The sequence below is a fragment of the Eschscholzia californica genome, unplaced genomic scaffold, assembly GCF_041429995.1.
Source record: "Eschscholzia californica isolate CP2 unplaced genomic scaffold, dmEscCali1.0.p SCAF_4, whole genome shotgun sequence".
NCBI lineage: Eukaryota > Viridiplantae > Streptophyta > Magnoliopsida > Ranunculales > Papaveraceae > Eschscholzia > Eschscholzia californica.
The window spans coordinates 2,598,330-2,613,454 of record NW_028238461.1 but is presented as its reverse complement, the minus strand read 5'-3'; the positions used below and the strand labels follow the sequence as shown (position 1 = coordinate 2,613,454).

General features: G+C 37.3%; 3 protein-coding genes and 1 non-coding gene across 4 annotated transcripts; 2 read left to right on the top strand and 2 right to left on the bottom strand.

Moving 5' to 3' along the window:
* Window positions 1-618: 618 nt before the first annotated feature.
* NUFIP (GATA zinc finger protein) lies at window positions 619-6,622 on the bottom strand. Its single transcript, XM_086638559.1, has 9 exons — window positions 6,262-6,622; window positions 5,231-5,368; window positions 4,506-5,135; window positions 3,515-3,630; window positions 3,354-3,430; window positions 2,795-2,867; window positions 2,512-2,599; window positions 2,326-2,385; window positions 619-1,684 (listed from the first exon to the last, which is right to left on the bottom strand). The coding sequence occupies exons 2-9, from the start codon at window positions 5,309-5,311 to the stop codon at window positions 1,103-1,105; spliced, it is 1,707 nt and encodes a 568-aa protein (XP_086494685.1). The 5' UTR covers window positions 5,312-5,368; window positions 6,262-6,622; the 3' UTR covers window positions 619-1,102.
* TRNAF-GAA (transfer RNA phenylalanine (anticodon GAA)) lies at window positions 6,475-6,547 on the bottom strand. The gene has a single exon. It is a non-coding gene; the product is annotated as a tRNA-Phe (tRNA).
* Window positions 6,623-8,013: 1,391 nt separating the features above from the next.
* LOC147541516 (RmlC-type cupin) lies at window positions 8,014-10,568 on the top strand. Its single transcript, XM_086638190.1, has 3 exons — window positions 8,014-8,659; window positions 9,053-9,177; window positions 10,113-10,568. Exons 1-3 carry the CDS (start codon window positions 8,281-8,283, stop codon window positions 10,317-10,319), a joined length of 711 nt encoding a protein of 236 aa, XP_086494316.1. The 5' UTR covers window positions 8,014-8,280; the 3' UTR covers window positions 10,320-10,568.
* A 2,117-nt stretch (window positions 10,569-12,685) lies between these two features.
* LOC147541515 (calmodulin-7) lies at window positions 12,686-14,426 on the top strand. Its single transcript, XM_086635167.1, has 2 exons — window positions 12,686-12,934; window positions 13,648-14,426. Exons 1-2 carry the CDS (start codon window positions 12,859-12,861, stop codon window positions 14,019-14,021), a joined length of 450 nt encoding a protein of 149 aa, XP_086491293.1. The 5' UTR covers window positions 12,686-12,858; the 3' UTR covers window positions 14,022-14,426.
* The last annotated feature ends 699 nt before the right edge of the window (window positions 14,427-15,125 follow it).

The window sequence follows — 15,125 nt, the reverse complement described above, 5'->3', positions numbered from 1 at the left end:
TTCTCATTTTTCTGAAATCGAATCGTCTGACGTGAATGTACTAAAATACTATTCCAAATCAGTCATTCAGACGAGCCAGACGAAAACAAACATTATGAAAATTTTGATGAGTCAAAGACTCGTAAAATCTTAATGGGAGTCAAAGATTCATACAAAATAATACATTAATGGACTAACCATGTCAGAAATAGTGGAACTTTGATTGATCAATGAACTAAACATGATAGAAATTAGTCCAACTCTGATGGATGATTATTTTAAGGACATTGGTCTTTTGGGGCAAAGGAGGAGCAAGTGAGGAAAAGAAAAACCTAAGGGGTAATTTGTTAATTTTAGATATAAAGAGAGAGCAAAAAAAGAGTCAAGAGAGCACATAGAATCCTAGAGGCATTTTGGTCATATTGAAAAATGAGAAGAAAATAATAGTAAAGGTTTTAGTCCTTTTGGGAGATTTAGAAGCTAAGGATAAAAAAAGGAAACAAGAAATGGGTAAGGAGAAGAAGTGGTGGTAGGACGGGGAAATATAAAAAAGAATTCCATCCCACTCGTTTGAAAGCGGACAATTTTTTTTTCCCAAAATACCCACCACCAAAATAGCCGCTTCAACACATGCCAACATAATATATAAGGTATATCTCATTCGAACAACAAGAGTTGAAAGAAAGTGAAGCAAAACCTCAACAAACTTAAACATGCAGAAACTTTACATATAGAAAAATTTCAAGCAGCAGAGAAAATTGTGGGCTTACAAAAAAAGCACAGGAAGAGACTCCTACAACATACTTAGCCAGACCTAAACCACTGCAACAAGTCTTTTTCCCTGTCGGTTGCTTCCCTACCACGACATTATCACCATGTTTACAAGGTTAAGTTGTTTCAGACAGCTCCTGAAATACCTTCCAATGTTTCGGGTACCTCTGGACGTCCATCTTTGATGAAAAACACTCCCTATTTTCCACAAAATACTCTATAGCACATTTTGTAAAACACAATAAGAACTCTGACCTATAGTTCTAATAAAAATTCTTCTATTAACTGTATCAAAACGCCTCTGTATTTTCGACTTAAATACCACAAAAGATAAGTATGTAGATTCTCCTTTCTAATCTGTGATTTCACCTTCTTCTTCCTCAGAATGTTCAATTTTCTCACTGATTATATGAGCTTTTCCTGCAGAACCGTAAACGATATCTTCGTCATCATCAGCTACACTATTACCTTTCAGACTATTGTCGCCCTGAAGTGGGGGTGATTTCTTTTCGATAACCTCTGTTTTACAATTACTGTCTTTGACTGTGATAGAAGGGAACTCCAGTGACTTCTCTGGCCAATCTTTGAAAAAAGAATTTGTTACCATGAACCTGAAAACTTGCAATAGATGGCTCTTATCTCTCTTTATATCTGAACTCAGAAGCTTCTGCAGAAGGGTTGGTTGCTTCTGTTTTTTATCAGGCTGGGAAAATGATCCTTCCTCCCCTAACTTTTGCTTCTTCTCAAACCGCTTCGAATTACCACGTCTTCCTCTTTTACCATACTTATTCTTGAATTTTCCATTCTTATTACCCATCCTAGGTTCCTCTTTCTTTCCATGAACTTGATTTTCGGAGTCGGTTAGATAAATTGGGGGTACTTCAGCAACTTCAACGCCCAACTCAGCCTGCTTTGCAAGGATCTCCTTGAGTTGCTACAAGAACAAACAAATTGTAAGAGTTGAATCGATCACGTAACATGACAACTGGTGGTTAACATGGCAGATAAAAACATCCAGTTTTGGTTTTTTATTGGGGAGGGCGGGGCGGGGGGAGGGGAATAGTCAAAACTCCTTAGCCAGATTTTCTTTCGTAAAAAGGAACCCGTCAATACTTAAGCTTCAACTCTATATGAATTGGTTTGCACAGATTAAGCCATTAGGGTTTGCACAAGTTCGCACATAGTATGTAGAATTTGCACAGTTAGCATAGTTTGCTCATAGTAGCGTTAAAAAAATATTAACATGTCATTCTAACCAAGACAAACAGGAAATGGGGTGGGTCCGTTAGGGGACCCACTTGAGGTCCTTCCCGATTTTCCTGTTTTTTATTTTAATTTGCGTACACGAGTCAGACAGCCAAGTCATGCCGGTAACTACTGCGATTCATTTAACATTACTCAAATCGAATGCGAGTGTGCCATTGGTAGAATCGTCCGGGAGACATGAACTTTGGGTTTTGGCCTATATATATATGGACTAATCCTTCAGTTGGAGACTAATACCAACTTACCCTGAGTCCCAAATTCCTGGTACTACATTTCATTTTACAAAAATCCCATAATAAATCTGCATACCTGGCGTCGTTTTTTGGTATCTTCGTCAATAGATTCAGAGTTTTGTTTATCAACCAAATCCTGAAATGTGGATACAAGACTTTTATCAAAAAATCATCGGATACATTGAGATTGGAGGTATATCTGTAAAACCTGTACATATTAGTCTATCACTACTGTATATGTACGCTTAAAAGTTAAAATTACCTTGCCGCTGGATCTCATAGGATGGTTCTTTTTTCGTTCTTCACGCCATTTCTGAATTTCTTGTTCAGAGTAGTGCAAAGAGAGAGATCTTGCAAAAGAAAGGAATACAAATTATTCATATTAAGAAAGCAAAGAGTGTAGATTTATTAGCATTAATATAGCAGTTTGGTTGGTAGAAGTTATCCACGTCAAATATGTCATACATAATAAGGATTAAGGAGAGAGCACATAAATTCTACAAATTAAAAATAATTGGAGAAAAACTAGGTACAGCAGAAACTACCTTGCAGTTCCGTTCATGTTTTGGTTGGTAGGCTTCGACACAAAAGGCTTCCTTGTGCCAACATCCTGATTTCCTTTTACAGTAGTAAAAAGATTCTGTCACTCATTTGTTGTGAAAAAGAGTTAAATAGCATAGAAACAACATTATGTAGCAGATGTCAAGTACTGGTAAGCATTTAATCTCGATAATGTGGAAAAGTAGTAGAAATAGTTCATCTCAAATATTAACTCAGAAAACTTCGTCTTTTTCTCTCCCATTTCTAGGTCTGATTTCGACGATCAAAATGTTGGTTGAGGAATGATTTTCTATAGCATGCAGAGAAGTTCCTACTCTTCAATCAATTATCATACAAGGAACCTACTCGTCCAGATAGAATTTCACTAGCCATTCATTTGTTTGTAACTCTACTATATATTTGGCTTGGCTGAACCCAATTTATGCTACAAACAATCAACATCTAGTTTTATATGCATTACTTATAAGATGTTAATGTATTCAAAGTTAAGAAATTAAGATAACGTTAATATCAAACTTCGTATCAGTTATGAGGCACAAAAACCTTTTCCTCCTTTCCCATTAGAGGACCTGACATTTCCCTTCACATTATCCCTAGGTTGAAACTTGGATTTCTTGAATCTGCAAAACATAATCAATTGTGTCAAATCCATACTGAGAAAAGCATGTATTCAACAAATACATAAAAAGGTATAAGAAGCAAGCCTTGGATTTGGTGATTCTCCTTTTCCAGATTCATGATGATTCCTTGCAAAGTTTTTGCTGAGGTGGTTTCTCGGGCTGTTGCTCATATTATTTCCACCATCATTAGAAGTATTTCCCTGATACATAATTAAAGCATTTCAATAGGATGACTGGATGAGAGCGAGAGAGAGAGATATGGCAGTTTGTGACACCAAAAAACCACCTAGCCATTCAAACTAACATTTGCAGGAACTCGTTGCTGGATGCCAACTCAGTATAAAAGTGTCCAATAGAGAACTACGGTGGAGAGAGCTATTGAAGAAACCCGATAGCAAAATCATCAGGGTCCTATAAAAGGTGGACCCTTATTAGGGCAACTGAAACGCCAAAAAAGAACTTGATGACCCCACTTCCAAGGTAGAGATTAAACCCTTCAATTAACAGTAAAATCTAGAAAGAAAAATATCTAGCCCAATTTAGTAGTATTTATTCATGGAAAACATTACGTTACAATTCCTTCTCAAAACGAATTAGAAAAAAAAGATTATGATACAATTAAATCAGGGATTTGCAGGCAATATTATTCTTGACTTGGTGTTCCATTTGGAAGGAAAAAACTTGCCTTGAAAGGCATTTTTGGTTATGTTAGTAACAGACCTTTTCTCAGGTTTACATCAAAGGGGAAATTGAGTTTTGCCATTCATGTCATAAAACAATTAGAGTGCAGCAATGAAAACTAGAGAAACCATTCCAACTGCATTTTCTAATAAAATAGAAAGTCCAATATCAAGAAAGTGGTCATGGCCAGTGAATGGGATAACCTAACACTAATTAGCATGATAATGGTGAATCTGTAGACAGAAAATTGGGAAAATCTTGACGCTCCACCAACAACATTATTTCATGTAAACAGTAACTCAACCCAAATAATATGGACCAGGTTGATACTAACAAAATAGGATATCAATATTCCATACAAGATAAGTCAGTATAAAAAAAACAATAAGTTTACCTGTGAACCTATTGTAGTCGGCGGAGGAGCACTTTGATCTTTTGCGACCTCATTGGACGTCATCGAACCTAACTGTTGGTTCATGTGAGAGCCCATATTCTGAACTCCTTGGTTAGAGCACCCCACTAAAGGACCTGAACATGGGTGTGCACCATAAGGCATACCTTGAGAAGGATTGAGATTTCCTGCTGGCATATTTCCGTACATGTGCTGCATGGGCCTATTCTGGTTATGCAAAAACTGCCCGTTCTGTTGATTAGGTGCAAGCTGATTTAAATTCTGCGGAAAATTATGAAAACTTCCACTTTGCGGAAGGGTCAACACCGAGTTCAAATTATGCAAGGCATTTGGTGAACAGAACTGAACAGAGGGTTGGGTCAGGTTATGAGGACCAGATAAAAATGGTCTTCCAAGATGACTATTTTGCAACTGTAGGTTATGGTTAACAAAGTTGGGAAACTGGGTATTCGGCATGGCAGCAAAATTTCCATTAAATGGAACTTGAAATTGAGAATTGATTCCATGTAATTGAGAAAAATTCACTGCGTTGTTGTAGGCATTAGAGGGACATGGAAACTGGTTGTTGCCGACATTATTTGAGTTCATGAGAAATTGGTTGGGTGGCATAACCTGGATTACAAATAGAAAAATATCATAAATCATCGATCATCATCATATTAACCAAAAGGTTACAGTTGAATGAGATGTTCACACTAGAAGATCACCTGCTGATGAGCTGGATAGTTGCTTCCTCCATTTTGATTTTGGTTGGGAAGATAGGGAAAGGAGGGTTGAAAAGGAAACATCTTCTGAAAGGACAAATGAAACTTCAATGGATCCCCACAAACGGCACAACGAAACACCTGTATAATTGAGAGAAAATGAGAATACAAGAGATCAAATAATTAATTGACTGTAACCAAAAACAAAAGTTTTTTATGGCACAAACTGTGTTGATAAGCTTTCCGGCCGTTCGCCAGCCTAAAGGTTTAGTTAATTCCATTAAGAGAATTTCCCCAAATTATACTATTTTTCGTACACCGATTCATTTAATGGAGAATACCTAAAATGACCCGCTATGCGCCCAAAGCGCCAAGGCATGTACCTTCTAAATCAAGTAATAATCTTGAAGATATTAAGCCCGGTAACAAACAATACAAAATTAACCTCCCACCAAAAGAAAAACTTTATAAGATAAATAATCCCATTAACATTCAAAAACTTTATATCTCAAAACTAATAGATAATTGAAAGAGCTAAAATCAATCATTTTTTTGTAGAAAATTAGATTAATACCCTCATGGGAAATCTCTGATTTCCAGAACATGAACTCATTTTCTTCCCCCATAATCTCTATTTCAAAGGCAATATCATGCATCATATAATTATCCTTTGCTATATCCATTTACCAAGCTTTCACAAGATTTCAAAAGTAAACTAGAATTTGATTAACTGGAAGATAAGAAAAACTAATCAAATCAAAACTTTTTTTTTTTTGAAAATTAGATTCAATTAAAAGAGAGAAAACTATACAGGGGAAGGACGAAAAAGAAAAAGGGTTGCTTAAGTTATGCTACAATTACATAACCCCGGCCTCCCAGTTCCTAACAACATCCAAAAAAGAAGACCATTTAAACTTTGAGGAACCACTGATTCGGATAGATAGAAGAACTCTCTACACAATTTTGATTTGCGTAAACCTAAATATTACTAATTTACTAGTTTTATTGAGAGAGAGATGAAGAATTAAACTAACCTGTAAACAGCGATTAAATTCTTAATGGCGTCCAAGTATGAGAGCGAAGGAACCCTAGAGAGAGAAACAACAGTGAAAGCAAGAAAATGGCGTCGGGGTTTTGAAGGGTTTAAAAGCTTTTTTAAGTTGAGAAGCAAGCGGGGTTAAATTCGGGTAATTTCGACCAAGACAAGACCCGATAGTTTAAAAGAAAACAAAAATAAAAAGTTTAAATGCGGTGAGCGTGGATCGAACACGCGACCTTCAGATCTTCAGTCTGACGCTCTCCCAACTGAGCTATCCCCGCTTGATGATAACTTACGCATGCTATTTTATAAATGTGATATTGAGTCAGATTTTGAAAGTATTTGTGTTTGTCTAACTTGTAACATCTGAGTCATTAATTTGGGCCTTCAAAGGTCCACGCCTAGGGGTGGGAATTTTGCCCATGAGCCCGAACCCGCCCACGGACACCCGAGCCCAACGAGGACCATGGATGCACGCGCCTGTCTCGGGCACAATCCGTCCAGCCCGCCAAGTTTTGGTGGGCAGGCATGGGTTGAAACCTCAACCTGCGCACCCGCTCATGTCTACACCCACCTAACCTCACCCAATGATAACCAACCAAATTACATCAACTTTATGGGTTGATGCAGCCCAACCGTCCATGTTGCTAGGTTTAGTTGAGATGGTAAACAATATGTTTAAGGGCAATCACACGAACCCAATGTATTGCTTTGCAATGGTCCAAGAGAATTCCTAGTAGAATACTGGAGTAGTCTTTGGTTTTGAGGGGACAAAGAGTGGGATAAGTTTATATTATATCTCATGAGAATTATTCATTAGTTTTCAATGTGAGATTAAATTCCTAAAAGGAACAACAAATAACGTCTAGTTTTAATCCCACATTGTCTCTTTAGAATCAGGAAAGGTGTTTGGAGATTTTATAAAAGTAGAGGAAAAAGTGATTTTTTTTTCAAGTCATGAGATTACCCGCTACCCGCCCACCCATACCCGAATTACCCGAGCTTCTTAATGGGCTTGGTCAGGTAATGGGCAATGAGAATTTCAAAATTGTCCGTCCAATTAACCCGCTTAACCTAATAACCATTGAAGTTTTGTGCCCGACCCGCTCAACCCGATGCTTCAAGTGCTCATGAGCCCCGTACCCGCCCAATTCCCACCCCTATCCACGACATGTCAGGTACACCAATCATTCGCCACGACAATGAAATCAGTCCTTTCATTCAGGTAACAAAAGGTTGCCCCTTCCCCATAGCATCGACACATTGGTGTGTTGTTATTGGGTCGAGTTGTATAAATTCAACTGTAATTATGGAACTCAAAATTTTTTATTCTTCTGAAGTTACATGCCATCTGTGGATGTGAAGTTACATGCCATCTCTAGATGTGGGGTTCGAAAAATGTGACACAAAAATGTATTGAATCAATTAATTAAAGTGTTAGAGTTCTGGAACTTACATGGGCTATGTCATTTACATAACTTTTTTTTTTTTGATGAAAAGTCATTTACATAACTTGAACACGTCAAAACTCAAATATGTTGAAGTGATTTTGACACATGTGGTGAACATATGCATAACTATTCAGAACAACACACATTATGTGACTCGCCGTTGCAGTTCACCTTCTTTTCGAACACATTTCATTGTCTTTTTGAGGCATAGCTAGACGGACTAGCCTGGCCAAAATCTTGGCGCGTCATAACAAGTTTTAGTTGTTGTGTCGTTTTTCAAGCAAGTCTATGCCATTTTAGCTTGCTTTCTAATTGGTTGGGGCGTGTTGTTTTTGTGACGACTCACCCGTTGTAAAGCACGCTGTTGGGTCCTCAACCAATTCAGATTAAGGCGAGTCAGATGGAAGATGAATGAAATAGAACCTAGAACAAGACAAACACCTCCTTAGGATCCATACAGAAGCAAAACAACAAAGTTTTTTTTTGAGAGTAAACAAGGAAGAGTTGTTGAGTCACAACCCACACACTGAAATATAGTAGGAAGGAATGATGTTTGGATTTTAATGGCAAACCCTAGAAGAAGTTCTTCATCCAGTTTCAATTCTAACAACAACCCAATCATTTCATCTGAAAATTCCTCACAACAACATCCCCAATCTAGATTTTCTCTTCCCTCTCTCATCACTTTCTTGAAAAAACCTCATGCCTTCCCTATCCTTTTCTTCATCTTCGTCTTCCTCACCTGGGTATCTCTCAGATTTCAAAACCCTTCTTCTGAAAAATCTGTTCAATCCCATGAAACACATCAATGGAATAGAAATAGTCACGATGATCAAGCTAACCTTGTGAGATTCTCTTCTTCTTTCCCTTCTCAGATCTCCAAAGACAAAAGAGGGTGGATGCTTAATCCTGTCTCTATTGCCCATGATGCTGGACTTACAGGTAAAAGCTTTATCTTTATATTATTTGAGGTGGGTTTTGATTATGCTTTAATGGGTTCTCTTTTATTTTGTTGAATAGTTTATAAAATTCATACTTCCTATATACAACTGCTTCAAATTTAGGGTTTCATGGACAATAGGAAGACTGCGCAGCCCTGATAGTGATTGACGATGTACCTAAGATTCAGAGTTTCCATAGTTCATGATTACAGTGCGGAAGAACAACCATACTGTCTATTTAAATATTATAATTCCTCATTCATCAAAACTAGAGATGATTAATCCTCTCTCTGATTATCTACTATTTCCGGTAATAAATAACCACACAGTAATATCACCCATTTGGCGTGTTAATATGGATTTAGAATGAAAATGTTGTATCCCAACGTCTCAGGGGGAGCGGTACTTTGTAGTTCACTTCATGTTGGTGAAATCCGGCCTGGTAGTATGAGGGGAAACCACAGACACCATACTTCAAATGAAACATTTATCATTTGGGGCGCTGAAACAAAATTTCGGGTAAGTTCTTTTCAGAAGAAAAATAACAACTTAGAGACGTAATATTTTGAAATGCTAACTCAGATTGAAATCATAAGTTGGTGAGACGAGACTATGTTGTTTTATGAGTTAGAGATGATGAATTATGAACTAAAGGAAAGCTTAATAGTTAATAGTGAGAACTAGTAAGTAGTTAAAGAACGAAACTAAGTAGTTAATGGTGTTAAGTCACTGGAATCGTCTTCACAGTGACGAGTATGGAGCAAACAAACCCACTTTCGATGTATTTTTTAGTTGTATGAGTGGGCCCAGTGTCAGCAATCACTTATCTTTCTTGCAGGGAAAGAATATTAAACGATAAGACACAAACTAATTCATTGAATGAAGTACAAGGGGTTAAAAATGAGTTAATAGATGCAATCTTATGCTCTTCTGTAACCTTGTCCCATTTTATGACGATTCTACATTTCTAATCAATTATATAAAGTAATTAGCCTTAACAATGAGATTAGTCGACTACCCATTTTCTTATCAGTTGAAGTGGAATTTTAAGAACTTAGTACATTATGTTGCTCGATAGATGTATGACTAATGTTATATGTTGTGAAGCAATTAGCTTCTTCATTCTCTTGGATATGCTGATCGTCTTTTTATGTTTCATATTAGGGCTAAGAAACCGATAATGCTCACGATAAGAGCCATGTTAGATTTATGGTTTTTAGTTCCTTTTACTTAGAAGCTGTATATATCGCGCATACTCCTTTTCTCCTGTTAGAAACTTAAATTCTCGTGTACGTGTGTCGAGTAGTAATATTGGATCTTGGACCATAAAATACCACTTGAGGCTAACATTTGCATAACGTCACCCGTGTCAGATACTTAAACCTGTGTATTACATATCTTATCGTATATATTGTAATATTGACATGCTCTTCGTTTAATCTTGTTTCCGATAGTTGGAGAATCATTTATTAGACAAAGGTTATGCTGAAGTAACAGTAGGTGCAGACGAGGTTGCAGTTGCTACTAGTCCAAGGGGAACGGCTCATGCTCTGGTGAATGTAGATCCTCTACGTACTGCATTCTTGTTGGGCTGTCAAGACAGTTCGATAACATATAATAACATCACCAACGATTTTAACGTTTGGAGTGATCTTCCATAACTCTGACTGATTTGTTCGATTTTCTGAAACTTTATGTTCCTCTTTTACCCTCCTGGTTGTCTAGTTTTACTGTTAGATTTTTTTTTAAGATTACAGATTGTGAAAAAATACCATTTAGGTGGTTCATGTAAATATTTCAGATGTGTTCCTCAAAATTCAAGTTGGACTCTGCTGTTGCTTCTTAATGTTTGTACATGTTAGTTTGTTTTGTGAGCACTTTGATTTCATGAAGTAATCTTTTATGCTAAATGTTAAAAGGTCTTTCAATTTAACCTCGCTAGTTAAACAAGTTCTGGTTCGTGTTCAACCGTCACTCAAAATGAACGGTCCAGATTTGGACTTACCTGACTGGTGGGTTGAATTGCTAGATTGTAGAGCAACTTCCATCTGTTATAGCTGTCACATGGAAATAGACATTTTTAATAAAACCAATTTGTTATTAAAAAATGTTGTAAGTTTATTACAAAGACCAAAAGATCACTTTAGGGACACCTAAGGAAGGCCTCCAAGGGAGTTCACACATTTGTGGGCAGACACCCCCAGTAGCTGCTAGACTGATGAGACGTTTGAACTCTAAAGATTTGAATTTTTCCACAACTTCACCCTTCAGCTGTAATTTTAGTTTCTCCATAGCTTTAGCATTCCTAGCCTCATATTCAGTGTTAATCCCCGTAACTTGTTTGCCGAAGGCGTCTAAATCACATAGTAAGCAGAATAAATCCTTGTTGAAAATTTCAGTTGTCACCAAGAAAGAACTGAAAACACTTGAAAACATCCAAGACAATACTAGTCAGATCTTCGACCTTCGCATATGGCTTTTGTGAAGTCGTCGTCTGCTCTGCCTTCAAAGCTGCCAGTTCTGCCATGGTGGTTTCTAGATCAAATGAGATCTTGTTGTTCCAGAACACTTGCGGGAATAAGAATCACAAACCTACCCCCTCCTTGGTTTGCTGTAACCCAATTTAGGGGAATCCAATCCCGTAGGAATAGGGTTCCCTGCATTAGTGCGAGCCAAACAATTATTAAGATTGTAATACCCAAGAATCCCATTCCATTCCCACTTGATTCTTGCCTGCCAAACATAACTTAAAGGTTCTTCCAGAGGAGGTGGATTCGATGGGTTAATGAACTTGGGTTATTAAAATATAAATAACGTAGTTGGAAGACCATAGTTTAGTTGGACTTGAGACTCGTTCATGTAAGAGTTTAAATTTGGCGGTTATCGTGTTTATCACGTGCGCCCGTGCCTATGTTTTGTCGACTTGTCGCCTGTGTCGGCTGTCGGGTAAAGTAGCAATTCTCAAAGTAAAAGGGTATTTTTTTTTTTTTGAATCCAAGCGAAACATTTCATTTCATAAGTGATAAAAATCACAATTTACATGGATGATAATTCTTATTTCTCTCCTCTGAAAACTTCATGAGAGTTGCATACCTTTAAATGCAAAGTACCTCATGAAGAGAAAGAAATTGGACTAGACACCGACTCGAAAAAAAGACCCTAAAGGTCGAGAATGAAAAGACCCTAAAGGTCGAGAATGAAAAGACCCTAAAGGTCGACAAAGTACAACAATAATAATTGAAAAAACAAATAAAGAAAATACTAAATTCCACCCCCATTCGTTTTCGCCGGAAAACTGCCATTGTCGCCGGAAAACCGCCGGAAATCACTGCCGGAAAACCGTCGTCATCACCGGAGAACATCCCTTGTTGCCGGAGAACCGTCGCCGTTACCGGATAACCACCGCGTCGCCGGAAAACCACCGATGTCACCAAGACTTAAAGTCTGTATTACAAACCAAGGAGAACTCCAGATCTATTGTAGATCAAAACGTCGCCGCAGTAGTAGTTCTCCAGGTTCGGTTAAAAACAGTGTTGATCATCAAGAAGCTTAACCATCTCATCCAAAAACCTATTCAACAGCAACTTCAGAAAAAATTTCTCACAAATTGAACCCTAGGGTTCTACATCATGATCTTTATCTAAATTCCACAAATCTCAAAATTAGAAGCCCAATCTGGTACAAATAAAATCTTAGAAATTGCTTCTTCAACAAGTTTATAAGATTGATTTGGTTCTTGAAAAAGATCTTTCATTTTAAATCCCCACCAATCTTAATCCACCACCGCAACCGGAACAAACCAACGATTAAAGAGAGAAAGAGCGAAAGAAACGAAAAAGGAAGAAAAAAGAGGGAAATCCGGCGAAGGGAAACCCTTCGCCGGAAAAACTAGATCTCAAACTCTCTTTCTCTCTCTAGGGCAAGCAGTTATGCAGAGCCAGAGAGATATTATCAAAGATGGAACGCTTTTGGTGCAGTTTTTATGTAAAGTAAAAGGGTATTATATACTCCAGTAAGTTTGAAATACTATGCATTTTGAGAAACGGATACGCGGTACGTGAGCGCCCTTAGTGTCTCCCATTTCGTATAAAACCCTAATTGTCCGGCGAACGCACATTGAAAGAGCAATTTCCACCAGAATTTCTTCTCTCTCTTTTTATACAGTTTCTGCGCTTTAGAAAATCTGTTGAAAGAGGAGGAATGGCTGATCAACTCACCGACGATCAGATCTCTGAATTCAAAGAAGCCTTCAGTTTATTTGACAAAGATGGAGACGGTTAGATATTATTTCTTCATCCTACATTTTCTTTTCTTCAAATTCTTCTCTCTTTTAACAACATTTCAATTTGATTATATTTTTAGTCAGATCTGAATCGTATATCACTGTTGTTATTTACCTCGATCCTGATTTTCTTATATGTTTCTTCTTTTACCGTTTCTAATTTCTTGCTCGATTGATCGTCCTTTATTGTCCAATCTTTCTGTTTCAGTATCAAATTATACAATATGCCCTAGTTTTGACGACTGTCAAATATCTATGCATTAGTTTTGGAAGAATTGATCTTTCCATTAAATGGGAAGCAACCCCTAGTAGTACTGATTATCGTGGGCTCTGTGATTTTCCTCCTCAATCACTAGTTGTTTAGCAATCAGTGCACCTCTTTGACTGGAGGATCTTGAAGAGTCGGGGATGGGATTGGCAAGCCCACGAACCCGATCTCCCGTAATGGGATCGTCCGCAGGATCAGCATGAGATTAATCCCCCCTTCAAACTATGTATATATAATAATTATATACATCCATTATGTATAAACTTGGCTGTGAATTGGCTCGGTCTTACCCTGATTCTGATTCTCTCCGAGAGTCAATAGGGTGGATCCAGCGATCCCCTCTACATAGTTATGCGACAAAACCAAATCGAAAAATGTAAATGTGTGAATATACTGAATCTCTTAACCAAAACTTGAAACTATTGTTTTCTTTTTGTAGGTTGTATTACAACCAAGGAGCTGGGTACAGTTATGCGGTCTCTGGGGCAAAACCCAACTGAGGCCGAGCTCCAAGACATGATTAACGAGGTAGATGCTGATGGAAACGGGACTATTGACTTCCCTGAATTTCTGAACTTAATGGCAAGGAAAATGAAGGACACCGACTCTGAGGAAGAACTCAAGGAGGCTTTCCGTGTATTTGACAAAGATCAAAATGGTTTCATTTCTGCAGCAGAGTTGCGCCATGTAATGACTAACCTTGGCGAGAAGCTAACTGATGAAGAAGTTGATGAAATGATTCGAGAAGCTGATGTTGACGGAGATGGACAAATCAATTACGAGGAGTTCGTCAAAGTCATGATGGCTAAGTGAAAACCTTTCATTCTCTCTCTAAGAATTACTGCAAACGAAAAAAAAAACAAGGGATCAGTAAGAGGGCAAGTAAGTATTTCTCTTGAGAAAAAATTCATTTCCCTCTAGGATTTTGTTTCTTAAATGATCTTGAAGGAAAAATAGAAGAGATGCCTTGGCTAATCTTGTTTGTCCTTGTTCATAAGTTGTTTGAGTTGTGATTTGGTCTGTCTTTGTTTTGTCCATATGAATTGGTTTGAACTGGGCTTCTTGATTCTCTTTTTTTTCCCTTTTCCCTTTGAACCAACAAATTCTCTTTGAAATTCAGAATTTGAGACTGGGAATTGTTGTTCAGTATGTTAACTTCATCTTTTCTTGTTGGTTGACTAATGTTTCGAAATCCTTATGTTATTAATGTTATCATTATCATTGTTGCCATTATCTTTTCTTCCATTCGGAAAGGTCTTCAAGGAGCAGACCACGAAGGAGCACCATCGATGGATTCATACTGCCATTGTATGTAAATATGGAATTGAGTAAGACCTAATAAAGTTCCTACATGTACAATCTTATGTGAAAGTTGTGTAGCACAGTTGGGTGTTATCTTTCTACGATATTTCTTGTTCCCCCATTCTTCCCACATTAGACCATTCAAAAACTTGTAGCTGTCGATACAGATCTTCAAGTTCTTGAGCTTCTTATTCGTTTGTTCACCATGCTTTTTTTACGCTTCACAATGGAAAACACAAATATCAAATTCAGATGGAATATGAACAAAAATAGAAAATTTCATAAATGTACTGTGAAGCTCCATAATCCTGTACAAAAGCTTTCAGATCTTAAAAACACTTCACAGATGTAGGAGCTTCACAAAACTAAATGATACTTCATAAATACACATTAAGCTTCCATAAATCTGTGTAAAAGACTTCTATAAATATGAATGAAATTTCAGATTCAAGATTTCAAAAGATTTGTTTATTATTGAAGGACTACACAAATTGTGTGAAGCTTCATAAATCCATATTTATAATTGTCATGAATTTTCTTACCTCGTAAAAATTTGTAGAACAAAGTTAAGGCTCAAATTCCTCCAAGAACGCCTTCAAAGCAGAAGATTCCGGC